General features: G+C 37.4%; 1 protein-coding gene across 1 annotated transcript in view; it reads right to left on the reverse strand.

Annotated features, from left to right (window-relative positions):
- Nucleotides 1–23,195, reverse strand: part of LOC101577327 (tetratricopeptide repeat protein 6) — a 46,127-nt gene that overhangs the window by 6,282 nt on the left and 16,650 nt on the right. The window contains exons 6-11 of the mRNA XM_023721820.1: nucleotides 21,436–21,549; nucleotides 17,640–17,759; nucleotides 12,879–12,952; nucleotides 5,009–5,219; nucleotides 2,646–2,798; nucleotides 1,360–1,530 (exon numbers count right to left, since the gene is read on the reverse strand). Coding sequence (XP_023577588.1) covers nucleotides 1,360–1,530; nucleotides 2,646–2,798; nucleotides 5,009–5,219; nucleotides 12,879–12,952; nucleotides 17,640–17,759; nucleotides 21,436–21,549 — 843 coding nt within the window. The remainder of the gene's footprint in view (nucleotides 1–1,359; nucleotides 1,531–2,645; nucleotides 2,799–5,008; nucleotides 5,220–12,878; nucleotides 12,953–17,639; nucleotides 17,760–21,435; nucleotides 21,550–23,195) is intronic.

The raw sequence follows: 23,195 nt of genomic DNA on the forward strand, positions 1-23,195 counted from the left end.
GTTCAATCCCTGGACTTGCTGTGCTGGCCCTGCCCCCCCGGGGCACACTGAGATGGCAATTGAAGCTGGGCATGGTGGCGCACACCTGTAATCCCTGCTTTTGGGAGGCTGTAGAAAGGCAGATCACTAGGGGTCTGTTCTAGTAGTGAGACTCTAAACACCCTGTAGATTCTTCCCTAAAATACCAAAAAAAAAAAAAAAAGATGATGGTTCTTGATATCTGCATTTATGTTAATGAGCAAAAGAACATTACAAGTTAATTTTATTGCTGTTTATAGTAGAGAAACTAAAGATCTAAGAAATAAAGGTTATTTTGTAAAAGAGCACCATTATATACCTTCCTATCAAAAAAACTTTTAAAAAAATCAGACCACAGAGTAAAATACTTTTAAAATGAAAGTAAGAACATATTGAAATCCAAAAATTGCCACCCCCATTAAATACTCTCAAGTCAAAGGGAAAACACCAATTTGAGGTATAAAATTTTAGGAAAACCTTAATTAATAAGAACATTACAGAATATGTTTAACACCGCTGAACTGCTCATTCAAAGATGGGTAAGATGGAAATTTTTATATTATATGTATTGTACTCAAGTTAAAAATAAATACATCAGTTACTTAGAAAAGTAATTAGAAAAATATATGACATTAATAAATTGCCCTTATACTAATGGAAAAGTAAACATAGAAAGAAAATTACACTTCCAGCTCAGAAAGATAGATGGATAAGAAAAATGGAAGGGAAACAGAACAAGAGTGACCACAGATGAAAAGAACTACTCAAAAATGTAATAAGAATGTGATCATGCAAATGCATTTCAATTGAAATAAAATAAATTCAAAACAAAGCATCATCTAATATACCAATATTTTCCTATTGGACATTATAATTTGAGATTGGAAGTGATTAAAGGGTCACACAAAATAAAAGCTTATATCTAAGTCTCCCTACTCCCAGTCAAGTGGGCATATGACTGAAATTCAGCAAAGGTACAAATTGAGATAGAAATTCATCATAAAGGGGCTTTTCAAGGAAGAATAAATGGTAGAAAAACTTCTAGAAGGATGGACGCTGGTGACAATGGATACAGCTAGGATAGTGCTGACAGTCTGGGGAAGCTGAAATGACCTTCACTGAACGAGAGTTTAATGATTGATGATGATAAAGAGAACAAACCCATCCTGGAATAAGCACTTAATGGGTAATCATAAACATTCTTGTGAAAGAGAAGTTTTTAGAAAGAAGAACTAATGAGGTATTAGGCTGAGGTAGAAGGATTACATTTTGCAACTACATTTAACAAAGAGGCATTTCATGTCAAAAAGAAAATGTAAAGGAAAAAAAACATCACATTACCTGAGAAAACTGCCTGTGGTGAAAGTAGATATTTCCGGCATTAAAGTAAGCCAGCGAGTACTTGGGGTCTACAGCAATTGCAGCTTGATAGTCTTTCATTGCATTCTGTCGCTGACCCATAAACTCATGAATCACACCACGATTTGTTAAGAACTCTGCTGTAGTATTGATCTGCAATATAATAGCAAGAGTCTTTAGCATCTGAGAATAGTATTTATCTCCAGTTTCACGTGTGCAGAAATGAACATTATAAAACCTACTTATGGGAAAGCGTAACTTTATAGTGCAGGTAAAACCAAAACTCCATTAGGGCAAATATTATAAGAAAGGACTTGTTATGAAATTGGTTTGCTGTCAACACTGTGTTGATTTGGTTGCAAAAAAACAAATAATCTTAATGCTTTACTCAGCTCCTTTCCAAGATAGAGACACAGGAGGAAAGTTTATCTGTTTACCTAGGCTAAGCCAGAAAAGAAATGAAATTGGGCAGCTGACATGTCTGTTTGTCCTGTGTAGTCACAATTGTTCCTCAGGACTTTTCCTTTTTCTCATTTAAAACATTACAACATCTACTCAAATTGAAAGGAAAAAAAAAAAATTCAAAAGCTAGAAAAATGTCTGTTACTGCATTTGAAACCTAAGACTTTTATTTAGAGTTTCCCTTGGGGGACAATCCAGAGATTTAAATTGTTCTTTCTTTAGTTCCTTCAAACCTAGAACTTCGTTTTGTATTTCACATTTCTTAGTGTTACAAAATAAAGTGGATGGTCTGTGAAACTCACAAGGCACACTGTCTGAGAGGAATCAATGTTAATCAAATTTTTTTTTTTTAGTTTTAAATTCATCTACATCATAAAATTACCGACATGCAATAATACTTCTTGAGTCTTGGAATGACTCAGGAAAATAGGAAAACATTATTTTCTTCAAAGTCTTTTTTTTTTTTTTTAATTTTAGGGAAGGGTTACAGGGTGTTCAGGGTCTCACTACTAGATCAGACTCATAGTGATCTGCCTGTTTATAGCTTCCCAAGAGCTGGGATTACAGGCACGCGCCACCAAGTCCAATCTCAATTGGAGTCTCAGCATGCCCTGGGGGCGAGGCCGGCACAGCAGGTCAGGGGATCGAATTCTGACCCCTGCACCTGCTTGCAGGTGCTTTAATCTGCTGAGCTATATGGCCAGCCCTCTCAAAGTCATTTTAAAAGGGTAACAGAGAACTTCTTATACTGAACCTATTCATTGATTGTATTTATTTATGTCAATATAAACTAAGGCTATTTTTACCTTTAGAGCTGCATTAATATCTTGCATGGCAGCAAAATTAATGCCCATCTGAAGACAGACCACGGCTCTTCCTTCGTAGGCCAGGTAGCTCTGTGGATCAATTTCCATGGTGATGGTGAAGTGGTTCCAAGCTTTCTGTAATTTTCCTTGGGCCTAAGACAATTTTCCAATTTCATGAAGTAATAAAGAGTGGGTAACATGACCAATGTTTATGATTCTAACTCACTTAAAAGTTTTGGTAAGGACATACTTATACTATGCTAAATCTGAGGCATTTTAAACAGGAAAGTAGGCTATACTGCAAGTACATTCGACTGACTGGCTCTAAGTCTTTACCATAACACTTGTATTAATTAAAACACATTTAACTGCAGAGTCACTTCTTACATCAATGCAGTCTGAATCAACATAACATGAAGGCCACCATGTGAAACACCAGCGCTTCTCACTGACGACTGTCAAAAAATTTTACGCTGCATTCCACAGGCACAAGCAGGAATTTTATTCATTCATTTATTTAAACTCCAACTAAAATATGTGTTGCATAAATAAATGAGTAGTAGCATAAAGCATTTTCATAAATCATTTTGACAATTCTTGAATTTTAGGGCCTCTATACATATTTTATGGAAAAAACATGTAAATCTACCAAGCATCTGTTTATACTAACCTGAGCATCACCTGAAGAAAACGAAAGAAGATCATCAGAGGCACGCCTGATAAGAGACTATCAGAGCATTTCCTCATGAAGAAACAACCGCAACTGAATACCTCACCACGGGAAGGCAGTGAGCAACTAATCAGCAGAGCCTGGTCTCCATCTTTTACATGGGCCCAGAAAACCAACCTGCCAGGGCTCAGAGGCTGACTCAGTCTAACTGTGCTTCTAAGAACACTTGTAGCCACTCAGGGAGCTAAAGCTTGCTTTTTTTTCTTTTCTTTTCTTTTTTTTTTTTTTTTTTTTTTTTTTTTTTTTTGTGGTACCAAGGATCAAACTCAGGACCTCGAACTTGCCAGGCAAGTACTTATTCCATTGAGCTATCTCCCCCGACCCTAAAGCTTGCATTTTGGCCAGCAAATCTCACTCTGGGTACACCATTTGGAAATACACAGTCACCACAAGTTCATCCCATAAAACATCAAGCAGACAGACTGAGAATTAAGGGAATATTAAACTGAAGACAGTCCCACAGTAGGATTTTATATCATCTATTCTTTACAAGATCTGGTCTACCTACCTGCTTCTATGTCCACAGTGTTTGGCAAGTAGTAGAAGAATCTGTAACATTTTCTTGAGTAGAGGATCACTCTCTAGGACAGTAGTCGGATGGCCCCGCGTCACTTTCATCAGTCCTTTTCCTGACTTAATCCTTTATACTAAAGTTTTTAATCCCTTTTCATCCCTTTTCACCCAGTGACTCTTCTTGCAATGCGAGTTGATGTCAGTTCTCTGATTAGCACTGCTTGTATGGCTAGATAGACTGCAAGGTCTTTAAACACCAGACCTTACCTGATAATCTGGCTTCATGTCAAACTACTCTCCCCTTACCCTTAACATCCTATGCTTGTCTCCATTTTACAAGTTTTCCAGTGGACTCTTCCCTCTGTCTTGAACACACATCTCAATCCCAGCTGCTATCTTTGACTAATTACTAGTCTTTCATACCTAGATACAAAAGTTAATTTTGAATAAAACCCTCTTACTCCTCAAATACAGCTCAATATCTCAGAACTGTAAGCTATTTGTTTCTTTGCTGCACTTATCATCATAATTTGTATTACTGAGTATGCCTGTTTTGAGAGATCAGCTTCGCAACAGAGTACAGTACCACAATCCCATCTTGCTAAGGGGACAAATTCTTGTCCTCTTGCCTTCCCAGCAAGTTCTAGTTTGCTGCTCCCTGGAAGATGGCTGAGCTCAGAAGTGCCTACATATCATTTTTCTCATCTTTTGTATGGCTATCTTTCACTTTAATCATACATTGCTTATTCTCCTTTGTTTGTAAATAAATACATAGGATAAAGCCCATGAAACTAAGGTATAAGCTACTGCAATGTTAGTCAGACTCTTACTTGTGAAATTCATCAGGCAAATTGTACAAGTGATTCACACAGGGACACATAGGGATGCAGACTTTAAGCAAACTCCTATGAAAGTCCCCATCTGATCAGCATGCCAGGCCCTGGGTTGTCCAGCAGCTCCCTGCGTGACATGGGCCCCTGCTACCGCTGCTACTGTACTAAAAGTAAGGGAAAGGCAAATGCTCATAACTGAAGAAATAACAGCCAATCACCAGAAAAGGGCCAAACACATTCTCTCTCCTGTCCAGACAATGCTTTCAATGGCCAAAACATTATATTACCTGCAAATTATAGCACAGACTAATTCTGGCTTTTGTGCATACAGGGTTAAGATGCAGTGCTTTCAGGAAGTCCTTCTGCGCTTGCCTGATGGCTTCCTCATGTTCAAATTCCATGTAAGAATTCCCCCGCCCGATATAAGCATCCAGGAACAGTGGGTTAACTTTAAGAGCTTGGCTAAAGGAATCAATAGCTTCTCTGAATTCGTGAATTCTGAAAAAAAATTAAAATACTGATTTATTCAGGTGAGTTGATGCTCTCCTCTCTGGTAACATACTCAGTGTTTTCCTGAAATATGACTTTTCTAAAAAGATCTATGATGACCACATAAAATCTTTTTCAATTTCAGGGCTCACTTTAGCAGCACATATACTAAAAATTCTTTTGATTTTACTATCTGTCATGGGCAGTGAGCACATAGGTCCACGTGGTCTAAGAAGTTTGGCAGGTTCTTCAAAGTTTTAGATAATGGAAGAAATTAGAAGAGAAATTTACCCAGCAGAATGTAGTGGGATGAAATTCTTTAAGTGATAAAAGGCCATAGTGTATTCCTAAATCTTATTTTAATGACTGTCAGCTACCAGTACAGAAAACATATGCTAATATTGATATAATACTCTAATTAAATTACTCCAAGTAGACTCATTACACTAATGATATTTCTGTTAACAATGGCCCACATAAACAATGGTGTCCCCTAAGATTATATTATATAGTGACACTGTAACTGTCTCAGTCTGAAAATGTATTCAACATCATTCACACAATGGAAAACTATCTGACATACAGAATTTAGCTTGTCATTAAGTAGAGCATGACTTATATTAAAAATAAATACATTTTATATATTTAATATTTCCTTAAATAATGAAATAAATTTTTACCACAGGTATTTTTACCTCAGATCAATAAAGGCAGTGCATTTCATTGCAGACATCAGCAAAGGAAGTCAGAGAAAGAAGAACATTTTATTAACTTGTAAATGAATATGGGGGAAGGTGGGGGCTGGGTTGTTGAAGGGATAAAGTATTTGTTTGTGGGCATATAAAATCACTGTGCTAATTCAAATGCATATCTAATAATTATGTTTAGTCTCAATTAACATCAACACTAAGACTTTGAAAAAAATCAGATAAGGGAGCTAATGTTGAGTAATTGCTTACTTACCAAGCACTGGGCTAGATGCTTAACAGACACTATTTCACTTAATCCTTCCAACAACCCTTTAAGCTAGTTATAATTATCTACATTTTATGGATGAAAAGACAGATCATGTCTCAGGAAAGTCTGCACACAGGAAATGGCATAGTGAGTGGCATACGAACTTGGCACAGAGCAAATACTTAAAATTCAAATACTTCTTAGATAAGGCTCACTTCAGAAATGCATGCTTTTGTAAAAAGTTATATATTGGATGCATATTTCTTGCTTAAAATATGCTGTAACTGGTGTGAGAGAGTCAGTAAGCTGAGCAGAAGTAGGGCTGGCGTTCAAACCTGAGCCTGATCAGCAAATCAGAATTTGTCAGTGTTGCAACAGGAGCTAAACAAAAGAACATAGTGCAATTCTTTCCATTATGTGCCTCAAGCCAGTTTTCTAATGTAATAAAATGTATCACTATTCACACATTTTGCTTTAAACACACACACACACACACACACACACACACACACACACACGGAACATAAGATAACCATTCTGGAAACTACCTTCTCCTAGATGTTGCTCAAGAATTGTTTTAAAAGTGTTCTCCAAATTTCAGTCCTTCTTTCATGAGAGCTGCCCTACCCTATTATTTACAGAAGATTTTCCTTCATGTCAATTGGTTAAAGTTAACTGAATTCATTTTAAAAGAATATAATTTCAATATATAGAAAAATAAGGGTCTGGGGAGATAGCTCAGCTGCATAAGGACTTGTCTGCAGTACCACAAGAAAAGAGAAAGAAAAATAAGTTACCTCATATTGTTAACAGAAAGAAATCCTAAAAATAAAATTAGAGATGGATACTGTAATCTACAGAAAATTAAACTTGAGGGCTGTACCATCTATCACAAATAAAAAGTTTTTAAAGACATGATTTTCAGTAAGACTTCCCTAGGTGTAAGTTATGGAAAAGAATTCACTTTTTAAGTAAGGAGTGATTCCGTTTCTCACAGTGTGATGCCATAAGTCGAAAGAGAAAAGTACAACAACATCTGTTTTGCACATCTTAACTGGCTTTGTTATGCAGCACTGGGACTGCAGCCTGGATCCACAATACTCTACCCTACTATGCCCTCCAAGTTGGATTTGTGGTCAGAGAAAAAGAAAGCATGCTGACAAGGAAAGTGTGGAAGGCCCATTGAATACAGCTTACTTCTGTCCTGTTTGAAGGTTGAGCAGTTGTTGTTTGTGACTGGCTGAGAGTCAGCTATCTGTTACAAATGTAAATTATAGTCTGCTTGCCTTCAAGTTAGGTTACAGTTCACTATGCATAAGGAAAGCTTTAGAACCAATTTAAACTATACAGGGAGGCAGCTTTAGGCCAACCTTAACAGTTCTGCCCATCTAGTCAACCTCTTCCTTTTCAGTCAACCTCTCAAAATTGACTAATGACCAAAATGTTGTACATTAATCTCACTTTTTAATCATGATTGTAAAGAGAATTCTTTGGTCTCACTAGGAAATAACAGAAGATGGGGTTTGTACAGTGGTAAGAAAGAAATAGAACAGGAAAAGTTGATTGGTTAATAGTAGGTTACTTGAGGCTACTTTATAATCAAGATTTAGCTGGTCTGTTTTGGTATCTATTGGGTTCCTTAATGTTTCAATTTATGTATTTGTATTTAGCTGGAGTGATTATAGTTTGTGTTGTCTAGTCCACTGAGGCCTAATGTCCCTAATTTTACTTAAAAAGTAATCTTTTTTTAGAACATGACCACATCATGAAAAAATAACCAACACACTCATGATGACTCTTGCTCCACATTTTGGCTGATGCTACCCGAAAGTGGTTCATGAAATGTTCCACCAAACATCCCACCAAATGAACACTGCAGCACCAGAAAAGATTAATTTCTGACATTATGGACAGGCGAAGCTCAGTATCCATATATTTGAGCCAACAGGAATCTTTTGAGTTCACTCTGGGTTGTTACTCAGAAAACACAGGATCATTTCTTTCCAGAAAGTTTTAACTAAGTTGTGTTCTTTTTCTCAGTAACGGGCACCATTTACGAAGCAAAGCTTCAGTAAAGGTAGGGTTACAGCGCCTTCCAAGTGACTGCATTACAGCAACAGTTCTAAGCACAAACCAGCACTGTTTATTAAGTACAAACATACCACAGCCATTTTATGTAAAGTGTACCTTTTTAGGTTTTATTGTGTTCAGTATTTCTATTAATGAGTAGTGAAGAGCTCACTTATAATACATGTCATTGTTTACATTTAATGGAAATTTCAGGACAATCCCACATCCCTCATATTTTTTCCATAAATCCTGAAATGTTCCTAGGATACTCATATCAAAATATCATCACACCCTATCCCCCTTACTTAAAAAGAAATTTAAAATTCTTTAGGAATACATATCTTGATATATGACTTATAAAAAACTCTCCATTTGCACAGCCTAATAAGTTATAAAAATTATAAAGAAAGAACTGAGGCAGTGAATTGAAGCACACCATCACAGAGCCTAAAAATATTATCCAAAGGCAGTGGTAGAAGCTATTATTTTACTGATCTAGTTACCAGCGCTGTCTTTAAAGAGCACTCTGTTCACAGTGGCTAAATAATCACCATGCCTTAAAGCCTGAAGTGATCTTGAAAGCCAGTTGGCCAGTACCTCGGGGTTGATGATGGCTAAAATCAACTCCCAAGGAGGAGACCGAGCTGAACAGAAAGACTCCCCAGGGTCCAACACCAACGGGTGAGGAAACACACTCAGCGGACACCACTGTGGAACCAGCAATCTTAATCTTCTGGAGATGCGCCTCTTAGTGTCCCTTCAGTTGCTGCTCTTGGTCAGTCATCCCCCAGCACTTGGCCAATGGGAAAGCACAGCAGAATTCTACCCACCATCCCTGTGTGCATGCACAAGCAGTAAACAGATGGGCATCTGCTACTTCAAGTATAAAAGCATATAAAAGGTTTTCAAAATTAAAATGCTTGTGTATAGATCTAAAGCAATGTGCTCACATAAAGGTATCTAATTCTCACTCTGTTCTCAATGAATCATGCTCTGAAAGGGCAGTGAGAACACGGGCACAAAAGCCCACAGCACTGACCACATTAATCACATACGTTACCAGATGTGCCCTACTGAGTTGTACAAATAAATCACAAATACCTCCCCCAAACTGAAGAATGTGGCTTGCAAAGCTAAAGATTAAAATGTATTTTATGCAAATATCACGAATGGCAAAATAAACATATAGAAATGAGAAGTACACAGAACATATAACTGAGTAACCGCTCATGTTTTTAAACAGAAAATGAAGGTAGCTTTAGCAAAAAGATCTAAAAATTAACTCTACCTTAAAACTGCCAGCAATTAAATTAGGCAACAAGTAGGATATTCGGCCTAAGGAATGCTGTCTCCTAGCAACCCCAAGAGAGAGAACCAGAGATACACAAAAGATACTTCACAAGTCTGCAGCCCCATGAGTTCAAAGATCAAAGCCCTAAAATGTAAAGATTTATTCCTTTTATAAAATTTTCCAAATGATTTTTTTTTACCTTCCTTACTCTACATGAGACACCAAATGTGAATCCTTACAGTTACAAACTGCTGCTATGTAGATTACTGCTTACTTTGAAATGCAAAACTATTTTTCCTGAAGAAATTTCACTAACCACAAAACATTCCTTCTTGTAACGTTCAGTAAAACTGTTAAAAACTCAATACACATGGAATTGGGATTCTGATTAATGCTGATTTAAATTCTACTTTTATTAAAGAACCATAGAGATCTAGTCAGGTGATGAAAGTCCGTTATTTGAAATTGCAAAGCAATATCAGTTTAAGGAAGCTCTGAGAATACAACCAGTGATTTGTGGTTGAAAATGCGACCAGTGACCACATTTCATAAAACAGATTGTGAACTGACACACTGAGAAACTTACTAATAGTTGCTAAACTTTGGAAAGAGGGTGAGAGAAATTTTGGAATCTGTTCTTCACATATTTTGGCCAGCACACACCCACCAAAACCAGTCTCATTATTCTATCTCTTCTTAAGAAAACAATTAAAGGATATGGATTGTATAAGGATTGCTGGATTAAAATTGACAACTGTATGATTATATTTTTGCTGTCGATATAAAAGAAAAGGTCTGAGAATGGTTCTTTTAGCTCAAAGCCATCTTTAGAAGTTCCAGTTGCTATATTACTTTGCTCATAAAATAACAAACTCTCTCACAGGGCAATGTAGCTGTGGTATCTATATCCTATAAGGGAAAATAAAGTATGTCAAGTTCCTAAATAATTCAAACTATATTCTGTTCTTCTGATTATCCGCAGAGCCTATCTATGTAATTTATCAGTTATTTTAACTTCCTACTACAAATTAACTGCCATTGTTTCTTTTATAAAAAAGTAATGCTGTAGGAACTCCAGGACTAAATAATTAAGAGAGGGAAAGGAGAAGAGCTAGGAAACATGACAGTGCTAAGCCATAGTTATAGGTAGAAGATGGGCAAAGCAACGATCCTGAGAATCTGCAGAAAATTTTTGAATCTAGAGGATAATTGGAACGATTCTGACCCTAACTATATATACTGATACCTGTGAACTAAGCAACTACACTGAAGATGGTAATCTGTAATAGTAGTTTCATGCTTGGAGTGCCTGTCATTCTGGTCTTCTGAATACAGGCTGCTTGTCATGACATGCCAGTTGCTGCTGTGCTGTCTCTCGGGTAGATGATTGTTCAAAAAGAAGCGGGTGGTGAAGGAAGGCAAGAGACAGGAAAAGGAATGTTGTGGGACTGTCCTGCTTCAAAGCTGTATATGGTTAGATTTTTGGACTTATGTGTAAACATAAGAATTATATAATTCTTTATGTCTATTTTTAAAAATATATTCTAATTTTTAAATGTTTTTTCATCATATTCTGTAGGGACTTAAAGTTCAACATATCAATACTTGATGAAAAATACCTGTTCCATGTTATGCCTAAAATGTTTGATATTCCTACAGATAGTGAGGTTAAGCTTAACAGCCGAGGTTGTATAGTAATAACAATAAGCTTCTCTTCTGGAAGGGTTAACAACCTAAGTTTGCAGACCAAAATTAGAGAAAAAGGAGGGCTGCAAGGAAAGCCAACATTTTGGCCCTAGTCTTCCAAGGTCAATTAAGACTCAGGACATATGAGAACTTGTACTGTAACGTCATGTAACTCAGTAGTGTCCCAAGTTTTCTGATCAAGAAGATTATGACACCAAAAAGGAAAGTGATTGATGATGTAGAGTGTGCCTAAGGAGAGTCACATGGAGAGAAAACATTCTCTCAGGCTTTCACAGAGAGCACATTGGCCAAGCTATGGCTGTGACTCATCCACATGGCTGACACTGACAAAGGTTCTACAATCTGAGGTACAGGATCTCAGGATAAATCCTGAGGCGATTTCACTGACCTTATCAGACCCAAAAGCTACAACTCTTGTTGCACAGGTCCTGTTTTACCTTGGTCTTTACCATCCAGCAGAAAAGAATAAAAACTAAATATAAGAAGTAAAGCCATGCTATTATGTTGAGCTGTAGGGGACTCAGGTCAACAATTTCTGACATTGCCAATCAAGTGGAAGACCCAATACTGTTATGGGCTACTGGACTCTATTGGAATATGTTGCTGAGTTTGCACACCTATAATATTCAAAGAACGGAACTTAACAAAAAAAGGGGATACAGATGAATGTCCATTTTGTATCTGTGTATTCAACGTGGTTAGGATAGATATATAGTTACATTCTCTTAATGAATAGAGTGATTTATTCTAATGGTGTTTGTAAATAGGATATCATGTCTGCATCTTGTACAGCAATTAACTACTAGGAAGAATGTATGCAATGTTTTAATTATTGAAATTGTCCTACCAATTTGATTTGAAACTGTCTCATTGCTATTTGTTTATCAATAAAATTATGGGAAAATAAAAAAATAGATCTCTGTGCTTTAATTTTCAGATACTGAATGTCCATATGGAAATGTGAACATTATAGTCAGCAAGCTTTCTATACTGCACTCTGTACTACGTTCATATTTTAAGTTGATAGTCTGAATCTTAGCCTTTGGTAAGTGTTCTCTCTATAACTTATTGACTCATGTAACAACTTTGAAAAGAGGCAATAATGTTTTAGGTGCTGTAATTTTATTGACTTTACTGTGTTTTACAGATATTTCTTGGTATTCTTTTCATTAGTTGTAGATTTATAATTACATATATAAGTGCAAGATTTCCTTGAAAGTACATTCTTTTGAAATCACTCTCTCAACCAGGAAAATTGATTCTTACAAGTCAGTTCCACTTGATGAAGAAATTAAGTTAGTTTTTGTTGAGATATTTCAAGTTATGCATAATTTTACTCTGTATTTCCAAGTGTCATTCCCCAGTGCCTAGGCTTCAGTCAGATGGTCCCCCCTCAATGCCATGACACAGGTATTGTCTCCTGATTTGTCTGAAATTGTTCAGTGGAAAGCAGAGAGGGCTAACAGCACATCATGCTAGATGTGATCCTAAATCTACACGGGGAATTCTTTGCATCTCTCCCCGGTTTTTTGCAATGAGTCACATCCACTTTTTCCTCTCTTTCTTCCATTCCTTCCCGCCTTTTTCATCAGACCATAACTAAGTATGGCCATGGTCCTTTCCACACCAACTGCACCCCATACCTGTGGTGGCATAAGGCAGCAGCTTGGCAGAGAATGACGTTAGTCTGGCTTATCGAGGCGGCTTGTTTAAAATCCTGCAACAAATTTAGAAGGTTTTGTTAATTTTGTAACATTCATGATATGAGCTTTCTTGAATTTCTTTCTACATTTGGCTATAATATATACCTTCTGGAAATTTTATTTTTTCCTCAAAAGACCACATGAGCGAGAATGTATGGAGCAGAGGAACCTCACTGCCATAAAGTATTTAGAATTTTGTGCTATTTTTCTTTACCTCAGGAATAGGAATTTTGGGGGTTAGCATACAGCTCAGTGGTACATGCCATTTTCATGTGCAATGCACTGGGTTTGATATTCAGCACAGCAAAAGAGGTGAGGGAAACTTTTCCATGCCTGCAATGTACAGCAAAATGTGTCATTTACCTTACTTTTACTGCTTGTATTCAGTGAACACCACCAGAGACCTCTCTACCTAGACAGAGAAGGAAACTCCCTGGAGAGAACCGTTGGAATTACATGACTTTTGAGCAAACAGTCACCCAGGCCAGGAAAAGGGCCTAACTAGTCTTTGTGTGTGGACTGGCTACACTTGTTCCCATGTCCCAAGTCCACACATCCAGATATAAGGGCTCCATTTTGTCCAGGGATCCAGAAGACTGCCTGAGCAGGCAAGTGGGGAGGTTAACCCTAAGATCTGGACTCGGGAAAGTTGTCTGGAGTGGAGCTCAGTGACCCTATGGAACAGATTATATAAAACAAATTAAAAGTGCTGGGTGGGAGGCAATCCTGCCACTGGGACCCAGAATGTTGTACTTTCTTAGGAGTCAAAGACAGTGTCTAACACTTGGTACTTCTCAAATTCTCATAAAAACATCTGACACCTGAGGCAAAATAAGATCACTAAAGTTAAATTCATAAAATATTTAAATAAATATCTGCATATCAAAAGCAATACATGACACACATGAGATATAGATTAATTTTAGTAATTGCTATAATATGGACAGCAGCCTACATAACAGTCACAACCTATGAAGGAACAAAAATGACATTTTTTCTCTAGAGGACTGTTGCAGTAGACATGTTCCTAGGCAATTTGGACTGTGATGTCATTTGATCAGGTTAAATGCGTTGAACAGTGCATCCTTCCCTGCAGTGGCAAAAGGAAACCACTCCAGCCCCTTCTTCCTGAGGGTGCCGGCCCTCTAAAGTACCCAAGGCTTGCCCAACTAGACAGGAGCTAAGCACAACCAAGTCTCTCTCTCCCTCCCACCACCCCCTCCTCCTTCAGCCCTCTCGCAGAGATTGTGTACAGGGATTAGTTGGTTGTTTTAGGCAGTAGGATGAGTTTTCTGCTATTACTAGGAGTGTAAGAGGAGCAGGGGGGTCTAGTCAAGCACTCTAGAGCTACTACAGGAAGAGGCACCTATCACAGACCAAACTGTGAATGTAGGTTCTCCACTTAGATTTGATGAAGCATATTTTGATGACAAGTGGAAGTATTTGGGTAGAAACAAAGAATTTATTATCTAATCAAATATAATGTGGTCAAACACGCCACCAAGTATCTTCCGTTTTGCATCGCAGCACTCCGTCCATCTCCTCTGGAACCTCAGGCTCTCATATACTGCCGTCTCCTGGATCCTCTCTCGCTGTCCTGACAAATAAGATTTCACACAATCCTCCTCATCCTGGAATCCACACATGGCCACAGCCTTCTGGTTCTCCCCATCCATCTCCTGAAGGCATGCTCAGCCCTGTTCCATGTTTTGCAGACCAGCTCTAAAGACATTTTTATTGGCTTATTTTTATTCTTATCAAGGTAATCTCTGTACACAGTACATAGGACCTAAGAAAAATATAGTACTTATAATGTTACACAGTGATCCCCCTTTCTGTTTCCTTTACCTCTAAGTCTCACTTCCCAAAAGGCAATCATTTTTCAGCTTATAGTCATTTCTTCTGGTTTTTACCTACAAATATCTAAGCACCATGAGTACTGTATCGTATTACAACTTTACAACTGTTTACTTACTGCATAGAATGGAATTCCTCCAACAGCACCATTCCAACACAAGCCCCCCTCCCAGCATTCCTACACATCTAGGACAATTTTGTTTGTCTCTTGTTTGTGAAGCAATTTACTGTCCTTAAGTGTCTAATCCTCGGCTTCCCCTTCAAATGTAAATTTAGGAAATTAAAATCCTGAATGGTAGTTTGGAGCACTTAAGCATCCCTTTTCCGCTATCTTTAATCATGTAGAATTAAATTTTCATCAATTTACTATTATCATAGTCAAGTTTTTAAGAAGGAAAAGAGATAAAGAAATGTTCGCAGTCTGACACACTGAACCATTAGCTTCTCCAACAGTTCCTGTGTAAATGTTTCCTGATTAGTGTTCGCCAAAGGGCACAGAACCATCAGCTCACTGCTATATTTTTAGCACATACAGACTCGATCTCACCATTAATCCCTCCCACAAAAATCTTTCTTCCTATGTTTTAAGATTTTTTTTTATCATCTGGACCTCTATTATTCTGTCTTACACCCTTCATTATTTCTTCCTCTGCCTATGTCATTTTTAAGTTTTAATTATTTTACTTTATACAGAGGAAAAAATCATTTTTTGGCATTTGCATTTTCATGGCATGTCTCCTTCTAGCCTTCTACTTTTATCTACCTGTGTCGTAATGTTTAGGGTGTTATTCTTATGACCAGAATGTATTAGACAGTTTTAAAATTTCCCAGCTGGCCCTTCTAATTACATATTTGGTATCTTTTGACCACTGCCATTTAATATAACTACTCACAACTCACTTAGGTTCCTTACTATTTGATTTCTGCTGGCCTCCTCTGTTCCTATGTCTTTTTTCCAGATTTATTTTGGATTCTTTAAACATTTATTGTATTTTAATTTGTTTACTCTATTTGTCACTGAAGAAGTCACATTGGAGCACATGCCTGAATGAAAAGAGGTGTGAAGCACACACAGCTGAGCTAGCAGAGTGTGACATGCAGAGGGAACAGCCTGTGTGGAGGCAGGAAGGGGCCTGGCAGTGCCACTGCCTAGCAGAAGGCCAGAGCAGAGTGAGTAGGGAGTGGAGAGGGGCTCCGCGCGGCAGTCAGATCACACAGGCTCTTGCTTGGTCAGGCTCAAGAGATCAGGATGCAGTCTCATTTTGGAGGCACTGGCACGTTTGAGCAGAGGGGTGACTTGACCTGTTTTGTTTGCACAGCATAAAAAAGAGCAAGAGAAGAAGCAGTAAGGGCAGTTAAGGAAACTACTGCAGTATTCCAAGCCCATGGATTCTGTTCAGAGACCTAAGTTATATCTGGCCCAACAAGAAAATGATACTGGTCACAATTATGAGAATTGATTTAACTCAAAATATGCTTTAGTTGTATAGTTGCCTGGACTTGCTAATTGGATAGATGTCGGGTGTGAGGAAAGGTGAGGTCAAGAATGAGTCTCACTAGACCATCAGCTCCCAAAGACTAGAGCTCTGCCGTGTTTATCACAGTGTCTTCGGTTCCAGTCCATTAACTGGAAGCATCTAAAATCAAGGGAAGCTCAATTTAGATTTTGCCCTAATACTCATTAGTTGAAAGATCTTGTGTACCGTATTCTGAACGCCAGTTTCCTTATCTGTAAGTTGCTGATATATATATATATATATATTACATATTTAGAGAGAGAGAGTACAATAGAGTTTATATTGCCCAAATAAAATTTAGTTGGTAGGTAAAACAGTCTGCGTATTTAATTCTCCCAAAGCTGGGGTTATCTGCACCCCACTTCAATTTTCTCTTTCTCCATCCCAATTCTATTGTCCAAATTTCCATAGTTTTCCTAACTACAATAAACAGAGAAGTTCTTTAGTTGTCTATTCCAGAAGTGGTCCTTGATAGTATATCTCAAAGATATGTTTCCATGTATCAAGGAGTCTAAAGGAATTCAAATGCTGGGATTACATTTCATCACAGTGTAAACTGCCTGGAAAGTGATTTTGCTGAGCAGAATCTCAAAAGATGACTCCAGATGTTGAAACGCCACACAAGCCATATTGGAGGATGGAAAGGATCAGAAGTGAATGCTCTACTACATAGTTACCTTGTAGTTTCTCAGAACTAAAGATGCAGAACTGCTGTTACTAAATTGAAAATCTCAAATTACTATTTTTTGCCTTGTTTTTATATTTTACTTTCAAAAGTACTGTAGAATAATAAAAATTAAGTTGAAATGAAACTTATGAATTTTATTTTCTTTTATGATGAAGTAAACTTCAAACTGTCTTTTTTAAATACACTACACACACACCTATTACAATTCTGAATGCCTGTTCCTAAATTTAAACCCTATCACCAGTCTTTCTTAGCAACTATTTCCTGTCCTGTTCAGAACAGATTTTGTATTTGTTTTCACAGGGGAAAGAGGAAAATTATAAGTGAGAAAGAGCACCAGGCAGCAGAGTACATAATATACAAATTATTTGCCAAATAATTGAGTTATGTTTTAATTTTCTTGGGAGTTAATATTTTCATCAAATTAGAATTCCTTTCTGTATTGACTACTTAAATAAAATAATACACACTTTTGCACAGATTTATTCATCATTGAAAATATTTCAATGCAATTCTTGCTAAAGTCATCACTCACTAATATTGTTATTTGGTAGCAATAAAAAGTTGTTCAGAGAAATTTTCAGAAGGGAGCAGGAAAAATCCAGTGGGTTTGTTTCACATAGCAGCAAGGAAGCTCACCTCTAATGCAAGGCCATACTGCTCTAATTCTGTGTAGATGAGTCCACGATTAATGAAGGTATTTAATGTTATAGTCTCTCTGGCATCAAGGAGCAGCACAATTCCAAAGTCTATTAATGCCTAAAAATAAAACAATTACTTACAATCTAGACACAGCCTTTTAGAGCCTTACAGCACCAGCCATGGAAAAATGTGTGTCGGCTTGTGTTAGAACTCACAGAGAGTGACTTATGACTTGGGACCAAAATGGTCACTAAGAGGATATTGCAAGTCTTTAGTAAGTGGTGTCCACTAGGCCTGCAGGTCATGTGGTGCCTGGGAGTCACCCGGTCCATGCTCATTTGGGCATGGGTTGGAAAGGAGGGAATCAACACTTGTTCCCCACTCTGCAGTTTCACCATGACACCGTGGACATTAAAGCAGTGCACAGAGTACTGTGTACAACTTAATTTCTGTTTATTGTTTTATTGCCTTCTTCACTGAACACTAAGCTCTATGGAGCCAGAGCTTATCTATTCTGTTCATCACTGTAAACCCAGTAACAAGCATCACCACTGAACACAACAGGCAGATGAATAAATTCTGACTCACTGAAAAATCTCCTTTACTAAAACTAACAAATTAGCACTTGTCGAAAAATTAAATGTCAAAATATTTTGATAGCTATAGTCCTCACTTTCTTAAGACAGTAGCTGAGAATCTACTGAGAAGACCTCTAGTTTCATGTTTTTCTTTTCCCATCCACTGAATAACCAGTTTTGCTGGCCTCTACTCTGTTCACCGCTTACTGCGAGAATCCTAAATTTGGACTGGAGTTGAGTCCCTGAAATTATTTGCCTAGGGAATAGTGTGTGCAAGGGGCCATGTGGTTTGATTAGAAAAGAGCCAAGTCATATACCTGTAGCACGTGTGAGCCAAAAATGGTTAATAAATAATATTTCACTTTTTTGCTCTCACTTGCTTTTCTAGTGTTTCCTGATTGGACACCCAAGTGCCTAAAATATTGTGCTATGCAACTGAAGATTATATATATCATGACAATAATTATAAGATGTAAATATTACCAGTGCTGTTCAATACATTCATGATACTTTTAAAAATATAGAATATTAGCCCCAAATTGTCTGACCTTTCCATTTATAGAGTCACAGAACATAAACCTGTAGGGTATCTTTGATTTCAGTAAGCAGCTATGTGGTATAGAAGAAACTAATGCTAGGAAGTGAGATTCTACGCAGGTCAACTGGAGGGGCGGGCAGAGGTCTTAAGAGGATGAGTGACCTTTCCTGGATTTGTACCATCCTCTGCTGTTACCAGCTTCTTAGTCTGGGGAAAGTTATCTCCTGCTAAGCCTCTTTTGCCTCATCTGTGACAGAGGCATGCTAACATCAACATATTTTTGAGTGTGTGTTGCTAAAGCATTTAATCCAGTGCTTGCTGCATAATACTCTAAACCAGCAGCAACTGTTAATGGTACAGTATATAGCATATTAATAGTATTAATATTAATAGCATTAACATATTAATACTGAGCTGTAGAATCACAGTTCACTTTTGCTTAGCTTTTGAGGAAACCACATCTGGGAGGAACATTTAAGTGTATTTTTTCTAGATACTTGATTTTTCTCATCCTGATAAGGGCAAGAATACAGAGAAAAAGGTAGATGGAGGTAAAAAGGGAGGAGGTAGTCCTGGAAATGACATCTGTCCCATATGCTTGAGGTCAGATGATTTTACAAAGCTGCCTAAATGCTGGTAACTCAGAAGCGAACAAATGTGTGCACCTCCATGCAGGTCCCTAGCTCCCTGTGTGACTTGGAAGAATCTCCTGACCTCTCCCTGCTTACACTTCCTTGGCTGTAAAGTGAGCAAGTTAAATATTTGGGGTCCTAGCAGCTCAAATCATCAAATTTTGTTATCTTATTTTAGTCTCATTTTTTTCCAGGCATTTTGAGTTTTCTTGATAAACAGGGAATTGAGTCTTTTATATATCTTAGATGATAAAAATGTGAGAATTGCTTCTCCACCCATCCATTGTTCTGGACTTCAAAGGTTACCTTCCTGACAGGAAGAGGGTAGGGAGGGGGGAGGAAAACACCTGCTGAGGTCACTGAAAAAGGACCTTTTAATTTGCTCACTGAAACTTAACAATCCCCTTGTTACAAAACTTAAGTTATTCATTTGTTAAGATTTCTGGAGTAAATTACAATACTCTGGCTCCCTGAAATTTAAACATCATTAATGTCTAAATTCTTAAATATTTAAACAGATTTCACTAAGTTTCACAAAGAGCGAGAAGGTGTACCTACATGGTACAGTGGGAATGTGAAGAATGTTTTAAAAGGATTGCTCCACTTATCATGGAAGGGGCAGAAAAGAGGAGACGGACAGCACTGGATAACAGCAAAAGAAAAGCAAGAAAGTCCAACAGAACACTAAGCCTACAGACCAGAAGCTACGCAGAGAGGATGCCTCATTGCAAAATGAACACAGAGCAAGGGGTAAGAAAACAAGCGGAAGAGTAGAAAACATAGAAGAGGGTTTGTGCAAGCAGGCCACAGATGAAGATAAGAGGAGGAAAACATTCCCTGCAACCTTAATTTTCCTTCAAATTACAAGGTACCCAGAAGCGGACTCCTAACTCCTCAGTGCAAGTGTGGTTTCCCGACTGTATAAAAAAACCTCCAGGAACTGCTCTTGCTAATGTTGACGTTGTGAAGCACCAACACTGCTTGTGGTCTCCACTGTCAGATTGGGCAGGAAGCCTATCACTGTTGTAGGTAGCTGAGCTAGAAATATTACAGGCAGTCAGACAGCGCTAGGCCTTGAAGGAACCAAAGCCTTGAGGAGATACCAAGGCCAAGATGAGATATCTTGGAAATGGAGAGACCTCTTTGTAGGCCAGAGCTCAAAATAAAAGATTAAACAAATGCAGCCACACACATCCCTGGGGATGAGCATCAGTGATGGATATTCAACATGGGTATCAATCACCCTGAATAAGCCAGGAATAGTCACTAACCAACCGCTATAGGAAAAGCCCCTGTTCTGTATTCATGTCTTCTTGCTAAGTGACCAACTCACTTCTTCATTTGATACCAATTTAATCAATTTGACCTGAGCATTTGTACTGTAATCTTATCAGTGGACCATAGTTTTGTCCCACTCCATACCCACCTACGAGTTTCCCATGTTTCACCTTCAGGCCTGCCTAACCTTCCTGTTTTTACTCTATAAAATCCCTAGAAAAGGCAAGGTCCTTGGCAACCTACCAGGTCCTCTTCTGTCCCTCTCTTGGGCAGAGGCTTTCTTTCTCTTAATATATTCTGCTCTTAACCTCCGTTGCTCCTAAAATTCTATCTTCAATTTTAGAGAACACAAACTCATCCCAGATACCTTTCAGATTGGGAGTTTCTTTCCCCTATATCATCATTTAGTCAAATCATACTTATTTGACATATTTTTATTTATGTGCACCTATCAGTATATATATATAAACATTATAAAATTATTTTTTTCTTTTGATTTATTGCAGACATATGAGAAAACATGTGAACACTAACTAAACATTACTTAGAATGGTTATTTGGTTTCTCAAATTTTATGCATATGCACTTCCATGAGGATTTTTTAAAAAATCATAGAAGAGAGAATATAGGTATTTTAAAAGCATTTGCAAATGGTTTAATATGTTGTTTGCTAAATGTTATTTATTGATTGCTTTTTTAATTAGAAAAGCCACTGAATGGGTGCTGTTTTTAAACTTCAAACTTGTTTATTAAAGTAATCATCTTACCATTTGAAGTTCCTTTATCTTGGTGTAACACAATGCTCTGTTATAAAATGCTACATAACTGTTTTTGTCCATGTTGACGACTGTGGTTAAATCTTTAATAGCTAACTTGTAATTCTACAAAGAAAAAATAACTAAGTGAGAAAGGTAAATGATAATGGACTGAAATGTAATTGCACAATAAAATACTGATTCTGCAGTTGCGGCATACTCATTTAATCATTTTGTATATCATCGGTGAATTTAAGACAATCAAGTTAATCTTTCACAGTTAAGATTTCTTGGAAGAATGCCTACAGTTTCTTCCACCTACATATATAATCAAATATATCAACAATTCTAGTAAAGTATTTTATTACCAATGTTATACGACATGAAGAAAATTATACAACTGGTAGGCGAGAATCAGCCCATACTCATCTGGAGCCTGCCTCTGTCACTCATATTGTCATATCACATAATCGTCATGTTTTCTATTCTCTTTTGCTTCCTCACTGATTATTCTCTGATACCCTATATCATCTTTTCTATAGACAGTAATTTTCATGGAATTAATGCATATTACAAAGTCTTGTATTTGCTTTAGAGAGTTATTTGTGAAATATTTCATATGAAATAGCTACAAAAAAAAATCAAAAAAAGAAAAGTGGAGAGATACAAAGCGTTACACACAGCATCAGACACCAGTGGTCCTGGTCACACTTGTTGACTCCCACTGAGGAACCAATCATAATCTCTAGCGATGATTTATTTTCAGTCATGTATCACTATATTGAATTACTTAAAATAGTGCAATATTAAAAAATTTAGAACATGCCACATTTCCCACAATCAAGCAATCAAATAAATGATGAGGCAATATTATGCCATTGTAGAGGCCGGGGAGATGGCTCAGTGGAATAAGTGCTTCCCTGACAAGTGCAAGGGCCTGAGTTCAATCCCCAGTTCCACAAAAAAAGAAAGAAACAAACAAAGAAACAAAAAGAAAAAAGAAAAAGAATTATGTCATTGTAAAAATGATATCTTCAAAGATTAAATAAAAAAGCAGGGCACAACACAAATTTATTTATTTATTTATTTTTGCAGAAAATTGAACTGAGGCCCTTGCGCTTGCCAGGCAAGCACTTATTCTACTGAGCTATCTCTCTGACCCCTTACAACACAAACTATGCACAATTCTGTAAGTAGTATAAGCCCATAATATATATTATCAGGAAATTTTTTAAAATGCAAAACTTTATTCATATATATACACATCACATATATTATTATATTTGGTACAAGGTCTCATTGTGCAGCTCAGACTCATAGTGATCCTCCTGTTTTCAGCCTCCCCAGTGCTGGGATTACAGGTGTGTGCCACCACACCCAGTCTTGGTTGCTGGCTCAGCACACCTGGGGGCAGGGCTGGTGTGGCATATTGTGCCAGGGATCAAACCCTGGTCCCTGCGCTTGCCTAAGCAGGTGCTTAGTCCACTGAACTATCCTGCCAGCACTTTCCCTTCTATATTTCCTAAATTGTTTACAATTGAATAGTTGTTACTTTTTAAATGTTGCTTAAAATGTAAAAGTAAAAAAAATCACTACTTTATGAAAAAACACAAGTTGAAATCCTCTCTGATGCATTGTGGGAAAATATTCTATGTAGAGAGCTTCATACTACACTGATTCACCTATCACAGAGAAAAAAAAGAAAAAGATGAGTCCTTATTTAAAATCCAGAAACTCCACCAAATCTACCAGAAGAAGAGGAGGAGGAAGAG

This window comes from Octodon degus, unplaced genomic scaffold (genome assembly GCF_000260255.1).
Source record: "Octodon degus isolate 3935 unplaced genomic scaffold, OctDeg1.0 scaffold00086, whole genome shotgun sequence".
NCBI lineage: Eukaryota > Metazoa > Chordata > Mammalia > Rodentia > Octodontidae > Octodon > Octodon degus.